Raw genomic sequence first — 19,307 nt, forward strand, 5'->3', positions numbered from 1 at the left:
GCCGTGTCTGAAGTGACAATGAACACGTGAAGTCCTGTCTCTCTCCAAAGACTTACTGGTTAATGAATGATTGCTTTGCAAAGGTAAAGCCACAAGTAGTCTGCCCATACTTTCTATAGGTAACCCCCAATTCCACTCACTGGCTCACCAACCGAGACGTCAGAGGTACTATTTCTTTGGTCTATCACTGGTACCTTATCTGGAATGAACAGACATTTGTTCATGTCTTCCCAGGACAAAAGTAACACAACGTGCATTAAAATATCACATTGCAACCAATAAATATGTACAATTGCCAAATGTCAATTAGACATATTTGGAGGAGTCAATAAGATGACTCAGTGGGTAAAAGTACATAAAAGCCCTTGCAAATAAGCCTGACAAACCTGAATTTGATCCCCATATTCCTAGTGGAAGGAAAGAAGCAAATCCTAAAAGCTGTCTTCCAAGTGCCCATGAAATTATAGAGTGCATGTGCCACACACATCATATACAGACATACAATAATAATAAACATTTTTTTTTTAATTTTGTATGTTTGGGGGCCGAAAAGATGGCTCTCAACTATTAAGAATGCTTGCTGCTTTTCCAGAGGACCCAGATTTGATTCCCAGCGCCTACACGGTAGCTCACAATCATCTGTCATTCCAGTTCCAAGGGGGAAATCTGATGGCCTCTACACATCCATACATGCAGGCAAATACTCATATACACAAAATAAAAATAATTTTTTTTTATTGTAAGCTGGGTGTCTTAGAGATTTATTGCTGTGAAGAGACACCATGACCAAGGCAACTCTTATAAGAACAACATTTAACTAGGGCTGGCTTACAGGTTCAGTGGTTTAGTCCATTATCCTCATAGCAAGAAGCATGGCAGCCTGCAGGCAGACATGGTGCTGGAGGAACCAAGAGTTCTACATCTTGATCTGAAGGCAGCCAAGAGGAGACTGTCTTCCATACTGGGCAGAGCCTGACTGAGCACAGGGGGCCTCAAAGCCCAGCTACACAGTGACACACTTCCTCCAACAAGGCCACACCTCCTCCAATAAGGCCACACCTCCTAATAATGCCACTCTCTATGCCCAAGCATTCAAACACACGAATTTATGGGGGCCAAACCTATTTAAACCACCACGCTGGGCATGGTGACTGTCTTAGTTAGAATTTTACTGCTATGAAGAGACACCATGACCAAGGCAACTCTTACAAGGACAACATTAACTGGGGCTGGCTTATATGGTCATTCCATTATCATCAAGGTAGGAACATGGCAGCATCCAGGCAGGCATGGTGCAGGAGTAGCTGAGAGTTCTACATCTTCATCCGAAGGCTGCTAGGAGAAGAGTGGCTCCAGGCAGCTAGGATGAGGATCTTAAAGCCCACCCCCACAGTGACACACCTACTCTATAAGACTACACACCTCCTTATGGTGCAATGCCCTGGGCCAAACGTATACAAACCTCACAATGACCCACACCTTTAATTCCAGCATTTGGGAGACAGAGGCAAATGGTTCACTATGAGTTTGAGGCCAACCTCATCTACACAGAGAATTTTAGGACAGCTCAAATTCCTGGATTCTATCTCAAAAATAATAATAACAAAGGAAAAAATTAAAGAGAAGAACAATTAAACTAGACCTAGTGACTTAAGCCTATAAACATAACAAAAGGAAAAAGAAATCTTGAACCAAAAATAATGGTTTAAGTTTGTAATGGGAAAAAAATGTTTCAATGTCTGAACATTCCCAGCACTCCAGGGGGTGGGAGAGTGGGAGTAGTTGTCCCTTTGTGAATCTGGTTCCAGTTTTTATTTATTTGTTTTGTTGGTTGGTTGGTTTTCTGTGTATTTTGTTTTGCTTTTAAAACAAGGTCATGAAAACAATTCTGCAGAACAGAAGGAAGGAGGGATGGGATCTTACTTGATTAGTGTGTGAGCATCCCTTCTGTTACAAAAAACTGCATAGTAACCAAACAAACATTCTGAATAGCAAGGTAAACTGTTCTAATTTGTAAAGAACCAGAGAAAGAAGGAGAGACTAGGGTAGAAAAGCCACAGGGGCTTGGAGGTTAAAACAAAATAAAACATGAGCTGAACATGAGGACGCACACCTGTAATCCTAGCACTTGGAGGCAAGGACAAGTGGATCTTTATGAGTTCAAGGCCAACCTGGTCTATATAGGAAGCTCTAGACCTAGTCAAAAAAAAAAAAAAAGAAAAGAAAAGAAAGAGAAAGAAAGAAAGAAAGAAAGAAAGAAAGAAAGAAAGAAAGAAAGAAAGAAAGAAAGAAAGGGAAGGAAAGGAAAAGAAAAGAGAATGACAGGACATGGTAAGACACTCATTGGCAGTTCTGAATGTGAAAGAACTGGAGAGGAGCAAAGATGTGTGTGTGTGTGTGTGTGTGTGTGTGTGTGTGTGTGTGTGTGTGTGTCAGAGCTGATAAATGGTCTATTATTCAGCTAACCCTGGGATGGTTAGTTTTGTCCATTTGACGCAAACTAGATCACTTGGGAAGAGGTAACAGCAACTAAGAAAATGCTTCCATCAGATTGGCCTGTAGGCAAGTCTGTGAAGCATTTTCTTCACTAATGATTAATATGGGAAGGCCCAGCCCACTGTGGATGTTTCACCCATGGGTAGGCGGTCCTGAATAGATAAGAAAGCAGGCGAGCAAGCCAATAATGAGCTAGAAAGTAAGCAACTTTACTCAGTGCCTCTGTTCCAGCTTAAGTTCCTGTCCTGACTTCCTTCAATGATGGACTGCGATCCAGACATTTCAGCTAAAATAAACCCTTTCCTTCTCAACTTGGTTTGGTCATGGTTTTTATCACAGCAACAGAAAACAAAAGATGACAATGCCCAGCCCAGTGAGAGATCTTGTTTTCAAAGTCTCAGTTCTGATGTTTGATTTCTTTGTGCTACTTAATTCAGGACATTAACTAAAAGCATATTATCTTAAGGTTTCTATTGCACATGCATTGGCCTAAGTATGCATGGGGCTTCTCATGCTAACCTGTCCTTTGTCAATCAAATGTTCCAAGTCTAGATCTAAGATAAAAAGAGTGGGAAGGATTGTCCTTTTTCACTCACATACTATGCATCAGGAGTGGGACAGGACGGGCAGGAAAGGGTTGGCCAAAGCCCACAGAGGGCATAAGGGAAGGCACTCATAAAAGAGCCTACATTTCTCCATAAAGATGACATTTTCAGGATGAATGCTACAAAGTGACACTGTGCAACTGAAAACAATGAATTGCTCCCTCCGTTGCTGCAAAGCCAATAAGCTTAACCAAGAGATAAAAGATGGAAGGAGGAGTTACTGTTTACAGCAAGTAAGGCATGCTGGAAATAATTCTCAAAGTAACACCTGCCTAAATAAGAAAGCAAAAGGCTTATGTTGAGACAAATTATACATACTCATATAGAAAAGAAGAAGCCACATTTCTGACCATGCTCAGTTCAAGGCCATAGGTTTTTATGCTAAGTGAACTGTTTAGGAGGCGTGAACTCTGGTGGAAATAGGTTCTGCCTGCATATAGGCTTGCATGCCAGAAGAGGGCGCCAGACCTCATTGTAAATGGTTGTGAGCCACCATGCTGGGAATTGAACTCAGGACCTCTAGAAAAACAATCAGTGCTCTCAACCTCTGAGCCATCTCTCTAACCCTATTACTTGGTATTCTTTTCTTACTGTTCTGATGAAATACCTTGACAAAGGCAACTTAAGGGGGAAAGTGTTTACTCTGCTTCTCCAATCAAAGACTCAGTCTGCCATGTTGGGGCAGCCAAGGCAGCAGGAGCTCAGAGCAGTCCCTCGCGTCTCATCCTCAATATAGAACAGACTAATGAATGCATATTTCTATGTTTAGCCACCTTTGTTCACTTTTATTGTCTAGGATCCCAGCCAAGGAATGGTGCTGTCCACAGTGAGAGGATCTTCCCAACGAAATTAACCCAATCAAGCTGGAGAGATAGTTCAGTGATGAAGAGCACTAATTGCTCCTCCACAGAACAGGATTTGATTCCCTGTACCTACATGGCAACTATCTGCAACTCCAGTTCCAGGGGACCTGATGCTGTCTTCTGGACTCTGCAGGTACCCAGCACATGTGTGTGTGCAATACCCATGGAAGCCAGAAGAGGGCGTCAGAACTCCTGGACCTAAAGCTACAATGAGTTGTGAGGCACCATGTAGTTTCTGAGACTCGGACCTGGAGCCAGCTCTCCAGCCCCCAAAGCTAAGAGTTTAAATAAGAAATGGATGGGTGGAAGGATTGGCAGTCAGACAGAACAAATAGGTTAACTAACATACACCCACCCCTCCTCCTCTTCCAGCAGTCTGAAGAATTAACTAGAACAGTGACTTCAGGTCAGAGACAGCCTGTGCCAATCTGTCTTTCAGAGTTTGTAGCCACACTGGTCCCTGGCATCTGAAGTATTTCTAAACCTCTGCGGGGGAGATGACGAGTCGAGCTAGGTTCCAGGGGAACAACTAGAATGCCCTTTAAAAGAAACCTGGTGCTTTCCCTGAGACAGATAAACTTCCCATCAAATTGCAGCATGCCTGCCACAGCTGGGGGTGGGTTAAAGAATCCTGTTCTCAAAGCCCCTAGACTGAATTTTACTGAAGGAGCATTTTGCTCCATCCCAGTAGGAAGCAAAACCGCCCAAGGACCTGGAGCCAGGGTATCTTCCACTGGCCCTTTGGGAACTGCAGGGAAAAGTCCAGGCAGGCTTCACCACCAGCTGCAAACCCTTTGCTCTGGGTCCTGAGTAAGGGCTTTGTGAGTGGGTCCTACCAGGCCCAATCCTTAGGAGGGAGGAGAAATACAAACAGGCATTTAATAAAGTTGAAAGCTGCTCCAGGGCTTGGCCCGTCGTCCCCAGTAAGCTGTAGAAAGGCCCCGACCTTCCTGATACCCAGTTGCAAGCCAAGGCCTGTTTCCTGGCCCACTGTTAGCTCAGCATCCCGAGGGGCCGAGAATTCTTACTCCATTCTTGCAAGCTGCCAGGCTCTGTCGAATCAAAAGGAACCTCTACGATTAGTTTCTAGGTTGAACTGCTTTACTTCTGTCTTTCCTTCTCCCTAAACACAACCTATTAAAGTTGTACATAGTGGTTTATGTCTATGGTCCCGGCACTTGGAAGATTAAGGTGGGAGAACCGTGAGTTGGAAGGCAACTTGGGGTACTGACTTTAATAAGACAAAATTACAGCAAAGCAAAAAAAATTATATCAATTTCTCAGGATTCTGTGCCAAAAGTAGCTTTCCAGTCGTGTTTTGGTTTTGTTTTATTGTCCTTTCTCTTTCTCCTGACCAGCCACCCCCCACACACACACACACTTCTACCTAGCTCTCCTGTCCTTCCTCCCTCTCACCTCACCCCCTATCCTACCAGAGTAAAAATAATGAGCCCTCCAACTTAACGGATTAGTAGCCTGCCTCTCCCTAAGCCAGTAGGTCTGAATGGTCCCACTTAAAAATTTAGGATGAAGGGAAGGCTCATGAATCAAGTACCTAACCACACAAGTGTAGGATGGAAGTTCAGGTCCCCAGATCCCATGTTTGCCCAAGTGGAGTGGGCAAACCTGCCTGTAATTCTACCCTTGAGAGATGCAAACAGGAGAATCCCAGAGCAAACCGGTTACAAGACTACCTATATTAGCAAGCCCTAGGTTTGCTTGAGAGACCCTGCCTCAATGAATGAGCTGTTTATAGATTCATCAAGGATGAATCCTGGCATAAAACTTGGACAGACACACTTGCATGCGCACCCGGAACACATGTGCCAACAGCAAGAACATGCATCCACACATGTACACGCATGACACATACACATTCATAAAAATAGAAAAAAAGAAAAAAAAGTATCTAGATTTTCAGGGGTGTTTGGTTGTGGTGGTGGTTCATTCACAAGAAACACCACTAATAAATAGATATGTATTTTTTAAATCGGAGTCTGTGTGAGTTGAGGTCACATAGCTGAGGTTCCAATCTCTCTGGAGATGGGCGTGATGGCATATACCTGTAATTCCAGTGCTCAAGAAGAGGGCAAATTTCAGACCACCACCACCACCACCACACACACACACACACACACACACACACACACACACACACACACACACTTGCTTAGCCATACTCAGGAAATGTCCTACATTTTCTCACCTATAAAATCAGGGTGGTAGTGCTGGTTAAATTAGTAGAGCTCAGTGTGAAGCTTGGCACAAAGGCTTCCTCCTGCTCCTCAGAGTGGCACCCTCCACCCCCTGCCAATCCTGAAATCACAGAGCCCCCATCTTGTCTTTAAAATGTGTTGGGGCATCATTTATCTGCAAACACGTCTGTTTGATTTCTCAAATGGAAATGCTTTGGGGTTGCATTAAAAACAAAACACATCCAGAGGAAAAAAAAAAAAAAAACGAGATCGGCTGACAAACACGTTGTTAGTAAACAGCAAAATATTTCTGAAGGCTAGATGCAGACAGTTTAGATGCTAAATGGTTCAAATAGACGTTTGATAGCAGAAGACATGCCAGCCGGACGAATGCATTTCTAAGAATTTAATAACCGGAAACCTGAATTTCCTCTGCCCTCCCACCAGCACTCAGCTTGCTGTGAGCCGAAGGCCTTGTTGCTATCCATTCATGGAATCCCTGTCCAATCCCAATCATTCCCATAATTCATTAATGATACTGTAAGTTAAATACTAAATTATCCATGCAAACAAAGTGACGAGATCCAAATGCAAAAGCCTCCTGTCAGGGATGCTGGCGGTTCATTCAGCTGTTGGAAAAGGGGAGAGAGATTGAGACCAAACCAAGATCCATAATCCCAATCGATGTTATGGCTACGGGGTCTCCAGAGTTCCGGGGAAGAGAAGCAGACGCTATGGCTGGACTTTCACAACCCAGAAGAGATAGTCTGGACCAGAGGAGTCAATCTGCGTGTTTTTCTCTTTCTAGAAGCTGTGGGAAAGGCCCCAAGAGGAATGAAGCAGTTCTTTGTTCTCTTTACCAAGCACTGGAGAAATAGTACTGCTTCAAGCTTAACCCTTCATCTCCCCAAGGCCAGAGAGCAAGCCCTGAGGAGACCACATCCTAAACAGGGCTCTTTCTGCCCTCCAAGAATAGCTCTTCAGGGTGGGGCCTCACAGGCCAAAGGCAGTTCCAGGGATAAGTTGAGGGTCCACTCAAGAAAGAGGGTCAGGTCTTCAGCTCAGGGGTTCCTTCCTCCATTGAGGTGTCCTTGTAATCCACTGCCTCGGTGCCAGGCTCCACCTTTGGCTCTCCTCCATCAAGGTGATCCCCAGGTTTCTGGGACTCCTCTATTACTTCTGTGCCCTTGCTGGAATGGCATCCCATTTTACAGGAACTTAGGGCCTGGTGCTCTCAGACCTATCAAAAGGAGTAAGGTTCGTTTGACAGATGGAGCTTCAGAGGCCAGAGCTAAATAACCCTTCCCCAGAACAGTTGTTGCAAAGAGAGCTGTTAGAGTTTCTATGGCCACAGGAGACACCCCTTGGCCACCTCTGGGAGGGAGGCAGGACTTGGAACACTGCCCTTGCAGCTAACCGGGTAAATTTGAGCTCTCTGCCCCACTCCTTTTCTTTAGGGGACTTCCTGTCGTCTCTAATTTCTTTATAGATCACCTGCCATCTCTGCTACCACCTAGTTACAGGTAAACATCAACCCACACCTTCACAGACAGAGAAAGCAGTTACCAGACAACAAGGTGTGGCCTCCCTTCATCCAGTCCTGGGCTTCAGAGATCCCCTGCTTGGAGGCCAGTTAAAACTATTTTAGAATGTCGGCAACCATGGATTCTCAGGGTTACCCAAACATATAGCTGGGTGGGGCTCTGTGCCAAGTAAAGCTCACTTTTTTTTTTTAAAATGGGTTTCTAATTCTGACATGTAGCATCTATTACCTAATTGAATAAGAAAGAAAAGGAGTGGGGCAGAGATCTCAAATTATCCATTTAACAGATGGGGACACAGAGGCACAGCAAGATGGAATAGTCTACCTGAGGTAGTTACTAATGGCCACAGACTAACAAAGCTGGGAGTTAAACCCATGTCATCTGGTTTTACTATTTAACACAGAGCTTCCATCAGCAGGCAGGCCCGACCACAAACAGTTCTCCTGAAGACCCCCAAACTCTGACCTTTACTCAAGTCTGGGAAAGTCACAGCCACCCACAAACTTGCAAGACACCGTACCTGAATGCAATCAGCAGAGGTTTATTAGGGAAGAGAGCTGGCAGCCAACGGTCAAACTGCTAACCCACACAGGAGTAGAGTTTGACAAAAGACCAGCAAGCTGAGGGGCTTTTTTATAGCACGGGGTGGGGAAAGGGAGGAATTTTCGCGCAGTTACACATGATTGGTTGCTTTACAAATTTTGAACATCAGCAGGCTGTAACACTGGGAAGACCTGGGGGGGTGGGGGGGAGGGGTAACCAAGAACAGTGGAAAGTTAGCTAGTTCTTGGGACCACCCAGATGACTTGCATCTTTCTCTGTGGTCAGGAATGTGTCTTCCTGCTTTGGGTCTTCCCCACCCACAGGTGGGTTTTCTTCCCTGAGGCTTGAGGAATGTTGCTCTTCCCCAATGTATCCCAGGGCAGTGAAGGCCTGAAATCTTACATTCAGTTCCGCTTTCTGGAACCTGCATTCTTTTTGCTCAGGTCTAGGGGTAAAGAAAAAGCCTGTATATATTTTATAAAATGGTCTTTATAATTTTTCACTCTACACTCCCAGCTCAACCTCCAAGCAGCACCACAGAACATGGCTCCCTCTCTTTATAACTGTGCTATAACTTTAAAGCCTGTATCAGGCCATCCTCACACACTGCCTCAGATATCTTAGGTTGAGTGAGCTGTTACTGAAAAGTTTATGGGTTTTTTGTTGTTGTTTTGGTTTCTTGGGGTTTTTGTTGTTGTGGTTTTGGTGGGTTTTGTTTTTTGGGTTTTTCCCCCTGTGGTTCTGAGGATGGCTCACCCTCTTGCATGCTGGGTAAAGCTCCTCACCCTGAGCAATACCTCCCCACCCCCACCCCAGCTTTTGTCATTGCTCTTTTAATCTGGGGTGTGCAGCATTATTAATTAAATGTGAAATGCCCTAAACTGGCTCACGGTCCCAGCTGATGACCTGTCTGGGGAGATTATGGAATCTTTGGGATACAGGGCTTCCCTGGAAGTTGTATGCTACTCGAGGTAGGCCTTGAGTTTAGAGCCAACCCTACTTCCATTCCTACTCTCTACAGCCTGATCCATACAAGATATGAGGGGCCTCTACCATACACTTCTTCCATCACAAACCCCATGACTTCCCCACTTCAAAGTACTGAGACTGTGAGACAGACGAACTCGATCCTTCTGTAGGTTGCTTTTGTCAAGTATCTTGTCACAGGGATGAGAAGAGTAGCTAACACGGGTGGCACAGGCTTTTGAAGCAGTGGGTGAGCTTGCATGTAGGCATTCCCTGAGTGATGTTATGTTCAGGATTCCCGGAGCTCTGCACTTTACTGTTGGTTTATTGTCTAATCCATTTCTAACTATAACAAGGGCACCAAAACCATTTTCTTCCCTTTTTCTTTCTCATCTTTTTAAAATTTTGTGTCTATGAGTGTTTTGCCTGCATGTACCACATGCAGCCTGGAACTGGAATTCTGGGTGGTTGTGAGCCACAGAGAGGATGCTGGGAACTGAGTTTGCAAGAGCAGTAAACCAATCAACCACTAGGCTACTTCTCCACCCTCAGGGCTTCTTAGTTCTAACCCAACTCCCAGGAAGCTGGAAGGAAGAGGATCAAGTCTGAGAAGCAGCTTTTCAGAGAAGCAGAATGTCTACTAAGATTCTTGGCTGACTCCTTGCATGGCCACCAAGAGTGACTTCAACTCCGATGCAGTGTGGAGGGCTCCCTTGGACACCTTACAGAAATTCTCCCAGTATTCCTTACAACCCCCAAAGTCCTATGAGGAAATCCTATGATGGAATCCTATGGTTTTTTTTTTTGGTTTTTTTTTTTTTTTTTGGTTTTTAGAGACAGGGTTTCTCTGTTTAGTCCTGGCTGTCCTGGAACTCACTCTGTAGACCAGGCTGGCCTCGAACTCAGAAATCCACCTGTCTCTGCCTCCCAAGTGCTGGGATTAAAGGCGTGCGCCACCACCGCCCGGCCGATAGAATCCTATGTTAATCGTCCCCTAGAGTCAAAATCAAGTCTGTAGTGGTCAGGTCAGTTGCTCCAGGTTTGAGGTCATGAACTTGAGCAGTCAGCCCACTTCTACAAACCCTAGACTTGCTACCTCCAAAGCCCACGATCTCCCACCCAGGCTCTTCTGCCTGAGCCAGTCAATAGCTTCCCCCCATCTCTGGATCTGGCAATTCACTGATCTAAAAGAATGTGACAAAAGCATCCCTGTAAGTCACCTTGCTTTGAGTCAGCTTCTCGGCAGTTGGCAGAATGACAGGAAGACACTGTGATGTTCTCTGTTTACTCTGACATATATATGCCAAAACAGACTTCAGGAGACACAGAGTGGAAGAGGGAACTTTGTTTAAGGCAAACCTGCATTTGGAAACTAGAATCACAAGCCAACGAACACAGACACTCACTGAGAAAAGGCTTTGTGTGTTTAGATGCCTCTCAGGGAAGAACAGTGAGTGCCCTTGGCCAAGTAAACAGGGTTAAATATCTTGGCACACCTGGTTACTTGTGACCATTTATAAGTACTAAATTAGCTTTCATTCAAAAGTTCCTGAGAAACTCAAGACAGTAACACTCTAAGTGAGAAATAAGGTTTGCATCCCGTGCCACACTGAACCTCTTGCAGATATGGGTTTGCCTCTGATGGAGACTATCATCTGCTAGTCTGTTAGCTGGTTGGCACTGAGGACATTTTCAAACAGCTATTGGGTTGAGCCAATGGTTCAGCCAATGGCTGGGGATGTGATGACCTCCTTCCTAGCCAGGAACAGTGGTCCATGCCTCTAATCCTGGTACTCGGGAAACTAAGGCAGAGGGATTTTTTTAAAGTTCCAAACCAGCCTGTGCTATGTAGCCAGACTATCTTGAAAACCCAACAGCAAGGCTTGCAGCTCAGCAGTCCCCATGGTTTCTTGCCCAGTATATGCAAGACTCTGGGTTTTATCATCCATAATGAAGAAGAGGTGGAGGAAGAGGATATTGTGGCCTCTGGACTGCTTGAGGTTAACTAAGTCAGGAAAGGTTATGCATAAACGGGGTGCTGTAGTCCTGGTGGTTGGCTGTGATGGCTTTTCTATCAAGATTTCTACATAAACACACTCTTTGTTGGCTTTGTCCACAGCAGCTGCTGGGTAGCTCCCTTTCTCTCTGCCCCCTCCCCCTCAGGCCTTTGTAATAAATTTAAAACATCTCAGGATTTGTCTTTTATCAGTACTGTCAGCACAGAGAGAGAGAGAAAAAAAGAGAGAGAGAGAGAGAGAGAGAGAGAGAGAGACAGAGACAGAGAGACAGAGAGACAGAGAGACAGAGACAGAGAGAGACAGAGAGATTGATTAGAAAATATACCAACAATATCTTGATAGGATGAGGCTGTGGCTAGAAACATTCCTATACCTATAGTAACCCAAAGGGCTAAGGCACTTGAGAAAAATGTTGGGCAGTTTCTTATAAACACACACTAACCACAGGGTGTTGTGGGTTTTTTGTGTTTGTTTTTTTCAAGACAGGGTTTCTCTGTGTAGCCCTGGCTGTCCTGGAACTCACTCTGTAGACCAGGCTGGCCTCGAACTCAGAAATCCGCCTGCCTCTGCCTCCCAAGTGCTGGGATTAAAGGCGTGTGCCACCACCACCCGGCCAACCACAGGGTGTTTATCTGCAGTGCTGACTGGCTGGCCATCACAAGAGGCGCTTACATAACAGACGTCGGGTTTTTTTCTCAGGGTTCTGGAAGATGAGGGGCGTGATAGTGGTGCCAGAGGCTGTGGTTTATGAGAGTTCTTTTCCTACGTTTACAAAAGCCTCTTTTCTATCCTGAGCACTCTCAGGCTCTCTGAAACTCACTTGGCACTCACTATGTGGACCAGGCCCATCTCAAACGTGTAAGAATGCCCCTGCCCCTGCCCCTGCCCCTGCCCCTGCCCCTGCCCCTGCCCCTGCCCCTGCCCCTGCCCCTGCCCCTGCCCCTGCCCCTGCCCCTGCCCCTGCCCCTGCCCCTGCCCCTGCCCCTGCCCCTGCCCCTGCCCCTGCCCCTGCCTCTCTGCCCCTGCCTCTCTGCCCCTGCCTCTCTGCCCCTGCCCCTGCCTCTCTGCCCCTGCCCCTGCCTCTCTGCCCCGCCCCTGCCTCTCTGCCTCTCTGCCTCTCTGCCTCTCTCTGCCTCTGCCTCCTGCTTCTGCCTCTGCCTCCTCTGCCTCTGCCTCTGCCTCTGCCTCAGCATTGGGACTGGAAATGCATCATCATGCCCTCCTAAGACCTTAGCGGGAGCCTTGAACTCAGCAATTCCTGCCTTGGATTCAGAGAACTAGGATTATAGGCCTGTACTTCTGCTCCCTGTTCAACCTCCGTTTTATTTACTTAGTACTGATTTCTTTTTCTGTGCGCGCTAAGCTTAGCTACAGCCCCAGCTCCTAGTTCTGCTTCATCGCAAATGTCCAAAGTTTGATTTTAGGGGCTGTGTAGCTTACAGACCCTGAACACATCACTCTAGAGGAGACCTGGAGCTGGGTGCAGAAGCAGCTTGATACAGAGAATTACCCCACAGCTATGACTGCAGGGCAGGACAGCAGCTGAGTCTATGCGAGCACTAGGGTTCTTCTGTCTTCTGTTCTCTCCTGGGGCAGGCTCCCTAGGGCCACACTTAGCTGGAAGCCAAGGAGCATAGAAACCTTTATTCCCTGTTGAGGTCAGCCTTAAGGACCCAGAGATCAGCCTCAGGGATGCAGAAGAATGGACCACAGCCATGGAGAGAGATGCTGACCGTCTAGCAAACCCACCTGGATTCTGTTCTCAGCGTCATGGACTGTGTCAGGGGAAACAACATCCTTCCAGAAAAGTCTACTGTATCACAGAATACAAGAAGCATTTTAACATGAAAAATAAGTCACCGTGAAAAAGAGGACAGGAACATTTAAGCTGGTCCTATAAGGATGGGCAGGATGTTAGCTAGTAGAAGAGAAAGAACATCCAGGCCAAAAAAAAAAAACAAAACAAAACTGAATCTTTGCCCTACAAGAACTATGTCCAAAAGTAAAAAGACACGTGGGGACACAGCTCAGTGACAGAGCAGAGAGACGCCTAGGCTTCAGGCCCTGGTAGGAAGAAAACAAAGCCAAAAACCAGCTTGGTGGTGCGTGTCTATAATCCCAGCGCTTGGGAGGCAGAGGCAGGAGGATTGCTGAGAGTTCAAAGTTGGTCTGATCTACTTAGTAAGTCCCAAGCAGCGGCAGCTACAAAACAAGATCTTGTCTCTAAACAACAGGAAGGGAAGGAGGGGAAGAGGGAAAGAGGATATAGAAGGAGAGGAAGGGACAAATTACTTCCTAGAGTCCGCCAGGGTGATTCTGCCCTCTAGTCCTCTGATACTGCCTGCTCTCTCAGGAGCCCGAGGCAGGAGGATCACAAATGCAGGGCCTGCCTGAACAACTTAGGAGACCTTGAATGAATAAATAAACAAACAAATAAATAAATAAATAAATAAATAAATAAATGTCTCAGCTGTGGTTTTCTTGCCTGGCTCATGTGAGGCCTTGGGTCAACCTTGAACTACTGGTTCATCTATAATGCCAGCTGGGCACATCTGTAAAGTATACCCAGATAGGATAACCGAGGGAAGGAGGAGGCACTCCGAATGTGAACAGTACTGGAGCAGGCATCTCAAACTGATCATGACGTTAAAAAAGCAAACACTAGGTCAGCATCGGCATTCACCTTTGCTTCCTGGCCATGGATATAACACGACTGGCCACCTCACAGCCCTGCTGCCATGCTGTCCCTGCCGTGATGAACTACACTGAAAGAGGAAGTGAAGTTGGGACAGAAGACAGGGAGGAAACAGAAGTGCAGAGACCATCTGGAGAAAACCGCTACTCACGGGTTAGCGGGTAAAAACAGCTGTCAGTAATTATCCCATTTTACAGAAAGGAGAGATACCGTGACGTCCGTCAACATTCCTTATCTGCTTCTGGAAACATGTCTGGCCACAAGAAAGGAATTTCTCCTTTGATCTCAATCTAGAGATCCCCTAAGGCTGATAGAAAGATAAGTCCACCAACTAGGTAGTCTCTGGAAATAAAGCTGAAAAGCCTCGTGCACTTGCTCAGTTGCAGAGGCAACACCGCAGAGCCCATGGACGGAATAAACTTCCTGGTCTTCCACTCCGTTTCTGCTGGTGAGCGGAGCAGCTTCCCTCTGTCAAAAACACCTTAAACCATGAGACAAGCCAACCCTTCCTTAAGTTCCCCAGGTATATTTTATTACACCAAGAAGAGAAGTGAATAATTCACCCCAGAACAACAGCAATAATGACAGAAAAAGATGAGGAGAAGGGAGAGAGGAGGGAGAGAGGAAGGAGAGGAAGGGGAGGAGGGGGAGGAGGAAAAGGAGAGAGAGGAGAAGGGGAGGAGGAGAAGGGGAGGAGGACGGGTGAAGAAGAGAAGGAGAGAGAGGAGGGGAGGAGAGGGAAGAGGAGAGGAAGGAGGAGGGGAGGAAGAAGAAAAAGTAGAAGGAGGAAAAAGAGGGAGAGGAGGAAGAAGAGAGAGGGAAGGGAAAGGAGAGAGAGTAATTCCTGACTTACAGCTCAGAATAGTCCTGTGAAGTGAGCTTGGGACTGAAGCCACTTCTAAATTACATCTTCTGCATGACTTTCGGCCCTTGCTTAACATCTCAGTCGGTTTTCTCACCTGTAGAATGTGCTAGTAATAACTATGTCTTGAAACCTTAGGAATGAATTGATGAAAAAACTCAGTCACAGCCTGCCGTTGGCCCTTATAATATATGAAAGAAAAAGCATTTTTAAAGGGGGTGCAGTTTGTGATCCAGCCAAGCCCGGTGGCCTGAGTTTGGTCCCTGGGACCCACATGGTAGGAGAACTCCCACATATTGCCCTCTGATTTCCACATACACACCATGTCATTTGTGCATACACATGCAATAAATAAATGTAACTAAAACAAAAGTTAAACGGGAAAGTCTTTGCAGGTACAGCATCTGTGTCAGTTAACCGGTCTTGTTTCTGTGACTACAGCAATTTAAGGAAGGAAGGGTTTTATTTGGACTCACAAATTGAGGGTACAGTCCATCATGGCGGGAAATGCATGATGGGAGGGTGAGGCAGCTGGTCACATCATATCCGCAGTCTGGAAGGAGAGAGATGCATGCTGGTGTGCAGTTCACCTTCTCCTTTTCCTGCCCTCCAGAACCTCGGCCCACGTATCAGGGCTGCCTGCAGTTAAGATGGGTCTTCTCATGTCAACCTAATATAGGCATGCTGTCATTCATTGTCTCCTATGTGATTCTAGTTCTGTCAAGCTGATAATATTAAGTATCACAACCCCAGACCAGAAGGTGTCCAGGCATGTTGTAGCTGTTTACAAACATACTGTGAGTGCAAAATATCAAGCTGCCACTCTGGGCCCATCTCAGTAGGCCAAGCATCCTTTCTCGAATGAGTACCCAATCCCTTGTCTCCTTTGGCATCCCTGCCCTTTTCTCTCAACTTCCTTCTACCAGGTCCTGGTGTCATCCTGCCTGTGCCCACAGGGTCCCTATTTCTATATCTTTCCACTGTGGATTATACACACACACCCCGCCCCAGTTTATGAGATAAACACATTGTTTCTTACATAAAAAATTAGGTAACATCTCAGAACATGATGAACTTATTCAAAAATGCAAAATGTAAAAAAAAAAAAAAAAAAAAAAAAAAAACAAACTCATCTGCAGGAAATGAGGAGAAGAACAAGGAACTGGGAACGAGAGTGTCTGTTCCCTCCTGTCTTCTGTACACACCAGGAGCTGATCTGTGCAGTGCTCCGGAGTCAAGCCTGAGCTGCAAAGTTACTGCAACATTACAAATCTTAGTTTCTTCACCTCTAATATGAGAAAGACAGTAGTGCCTACTGTGTAGGATTATTGTGAGGGTTAAATTAAGTCAGTAATCTAAAGTCCTCAGTGTCCCGTATATTCTAAAGCTATGGGAGCTGAAGAGATGGCTCCGCAGTTCGGAGCACTTGCTGTGAGGTGAACCAGAGGACCCAAGGTTTGTTTCCAACATCCGCATCAGGTGGCCCACAGCCTCCAACAACTAACTTCATCCCCAAGGGATCAAAAGCCCTCCTCTCACTTCTGATAGCTCCCACACAAGACAACACACATTCACACAGACACACATACATACATGTGAGAAATGTAGAGGGTTTTTTTCCTACTAAAGATAGTAAGCCTTACTGACAAGCATCCATAGTTCCAGAACTTCCCCATCTGTCCTTTTAGCCAATCTCATCAGACTGTAGATGATTGTAGATCCCATCCAATGGGATGGTTGGTCCTTACCACCTCCATCAAAAATAAAAGACAGAGGCCATCTTGCCTGACTGGGCTCACTAGCTGGGTTTGGGTCCTGATGTGTCCATCCTTTTCACAAAAGGAAACTAACTACCTTGCTGAACGACTTCTGTTTTGTTCATATGTGACACACACATAAATAAAAATAAATCTTAAAAAAAAAAGTGGTTAGTGCTCCGGTCTGGTGTTTGTGCGACTTTCGTTTTGTGATAAGGTCTCTTGTAGCCGAAGCTACTTCCTCGTCTTCTTGCAACCACATCCCTACTGCTGTCCTTAGAGGCATGAGGTACTAGGCCTGGCTCTATTCTTGCTGGTATTGACATTATTTCTATCTATCAACATTTGCCGTCCCCCAAAGAGGCCACAACCTAAGAGGAAACCACCTTTGTTGATAGCTGCAGTTTCCAAAACACAGTGGTTAGTAGAATAGGAAAGTGTAGGAGGGCTTCCAGGGGACTGTCCTGGGTGCTCGAGCCCCATTAGGTCATGCCAGGCATCGGACTCCCTCCCAGAGTGAGGCTGTAGTCAAGGACTTTGCCCAGACATGCACCTGGACATGGCAGAGAGGAGAGAGCTGTTGAACGGACTGAGCAGGGGCAGTGGAAGTGACTCAGAGGTATTTGAAAGTGAAAGAACAGGAATTCACCTGCCAGCTTGTCCTCACCACGGGCTGCCAGCCTTCTCTGACTGGATCTCCTTTAGCATGGCTATACCCGACAATGAGCAAGCTGGGATGGGCCCCTCTGGGCCACACCTACTACCCTGCCATTTGCCCTTCTAAGCATTGATTACCCACAAGTCTCTCCTTCCACCCTCCACCGCCTTTGATGTTCACGTGGGGCAGATTACTCCAGGACAGAGTCCACAGGTGAAGGAGGCACACACACAGGATGACTGAGCCGATTGCTGGGTGGGGTGACAGGATGCATGGCTTAGACTTTTCGAAAACTGCCTGGGAGTTCCACTGTTGACACTATCACCAAATGTGACAGGGAGAGCTGGCAGGATTAAAAGAAGTTTCCCGTATGACTTAGCACCTTGTGTATCTCCCACCCTCCCCTTCTGCTTCTGGGGGTCCGTCTGGGAAATAGGCATTATTTTACAATACTGTACGTGGCAGTGAAGAACTGAATTGTGTCATACTGAGTGTGTGTGTGTGTGTGCGTGCGTACATGTAAACTGTGTTAACATGAGGCAGGTATGTAGCCCAGGGGTAAAGTACTTGCCTAGTATGTTTGAGGCCCTGGAGTCCATCCTCAGAACAACAAAGTGTTTGGATATTAAATTAAATATAAACTGGAAAAAAGGCAGAGTTTTTTTTTTAAAAAAAAAATGTTTTTATAAATTCTCTAAAGCTGGGTGTGGTGGTACACTTCTTTAATCTCAGGTCTCAAGTTCAAGGCCATCCTGGTCTATGTCATAAATTTCAGGTCAGCCAAGGGCTACATAGTGAGACCCTTTCTCTCTCTCTCTCTCTCTCTCTCTCTCTCTCTCTCTTTCTCTCCATACATATGTGTGTGAATGTGTGTGTGTATATATATACATAGAGATATATGTGTATATATAAATATATGTGTGTATATTATATAATTTATATTATATAAATTTTCAAAAATGTATTTTTGACTATATTCATCACCCAAATCCTCCCAGTTCCTACTCATCCACCTTCCTGATGATTCTTTCTCTCTCCACCTCCTCTCCCCTGGACCCCTCCCCAATTTGTGTTGCCGGTTATTCTTGGATGTGGAGCCTGCCTAGAGTATCTATGGTCAATATACCTTGGGGTCAAACCATTTAAAGCAAACTGACTTACCTTCTCCCGGTAGCTATCAAACGCCAGTAGTTCCTCAGCTAGGTGGAGACCTTCCTGGCCACCTCTCCACTCCACACAGGTATTGTGTCTGCTTTGACTTGCTCACTGTAGTGTACAGGCTGTGAGTGTGGCAGAGATTTTTTTGATGTTCTTGAGTGGATGGATCCCTTGTTTGCTCAAGTGCCTGATGTATAGATACTCAGTTAATATTCACTTAAAGAAGAAATAAAGGAGGCATAAGTGCATTAAATAATCCACCATTTAAAAAAATAATCCACTTAAAAATTATATACTTGCTTATTGTGTGTGTGGCAAGTACCTATACCTGCTGAGACATTTCCCAGGCTAGCCTGGAGCTTACTATGTAAACCAGACGGGCTGGGAATCCCACAACCAATCGCCACTTCCGGTAATTCCTTGCTTTTGCTAATTCCATTATTTTTGTAACACTGTTCACTATGTCTTCCTTAGAAGAAAATACTGAAAACCGCTGGAAAAGGGACCGGCCTGCAGATCCCCTCAGTTCTACAATGCGTGGTAATAGGACTTCCGTGGACAGTGGACTTCATTTAGCGTCATCTGATCTTAATTATCAGCTAATTAGTTCTCAGCCTGGAGCTGTTCTCCCTCCAACCAGGGAGACATTTGGAAACCCAAAGGGGTGTTTTTGGCGTCACAGTGATGAAGGAGGTGGCTGCTGGAATTTAATGCTAAGGAGTCAGGGATGCCAGATGACCGCCAAAGACATGCTAACGAGCCTCCGGAAGAAACACCACCTGGGTGGCCAAATCCCAAGGGTACTAATTGTGTCTCCACCCCGGTACTGCCACAGACTGGGCTGTTACAGACAGGTCAGCCTAAGGTAATGGAGGGAATGAAGAAACAAGGGGAAGGGGAGGAGGTGACGTGAAGGGCTGCTGATACGGATAGGCATCCCTGGGCTT

General features: G+C 46.0%; 1 protein-coding gene across 2 annotated transcripts; it reads right to left on the reverse strand.

Moving 5' to 3' along the window:
• Positions 1 to 6,550: 6,550 nt before the first annotated feature.
• On the reverse strand, positions 6,551 to 18,451 carry Chd9nb (CHD9 neighbor). 2 transcript variants are annotated; one of them, XM_076915590.1, is made up of 2 exons: positions 18,364 to 18,451; positions 6,551 to 7,399 (listed from the first exon to the last, which is right to left on the reverse strand). In XM_076915590.1, the coding sequence occupies exon 2, from the start codon at positions 7,364 to 7,366 to the stop codon at positions 7,208 to 7,210; it is 159 nt and encodes a 52-aa protein (XP_076771705.1). In that variant the 5' UTR covers positions 7,367 to 7,399; positions 18,364 to 18,451; the 3' UTR covers positions 6,551 to 7,207. The 2 variants fall into 2 exon arrangements, with proteins under 2 accessions (XP_076771705.1, XP_076771704.1); XM_076915589.1 differs by lacking the exon at positions 18,364 to 18,451 and adding an exon at positions 17,194 to 17,296.
• Positions 18,452 to 19,307: the final 856 nt, after the last annotated feature.

The sequence above is a fragment of the Arvicanthis niloticus genome, chromosome 18 (assembly GCF_011762505.2).
Source record: "Arvicanthis niloticus isolate mArvNil1 chromosome 18, mArvNil1.pat.X, whole genome shotgun sequence".
Classification (NCBI taxonomy): domain Eukaryota; kingdom Metazoa; phylum Chordata; class Mammalia; order Rodentia; family Muridae; genus Arvicanthis; species Arvicanthis niloticus.

Bases quoted from the DNA above. Each gene is read 5' to 3' on its own strand.
- Chd9nb (XM_076915590.1), bottom strand. From the start codon at position 7,366: ATGGGATGCCATTCCAGCAAGGGCACAGAAGTAATAGAGGAGTCCCAG.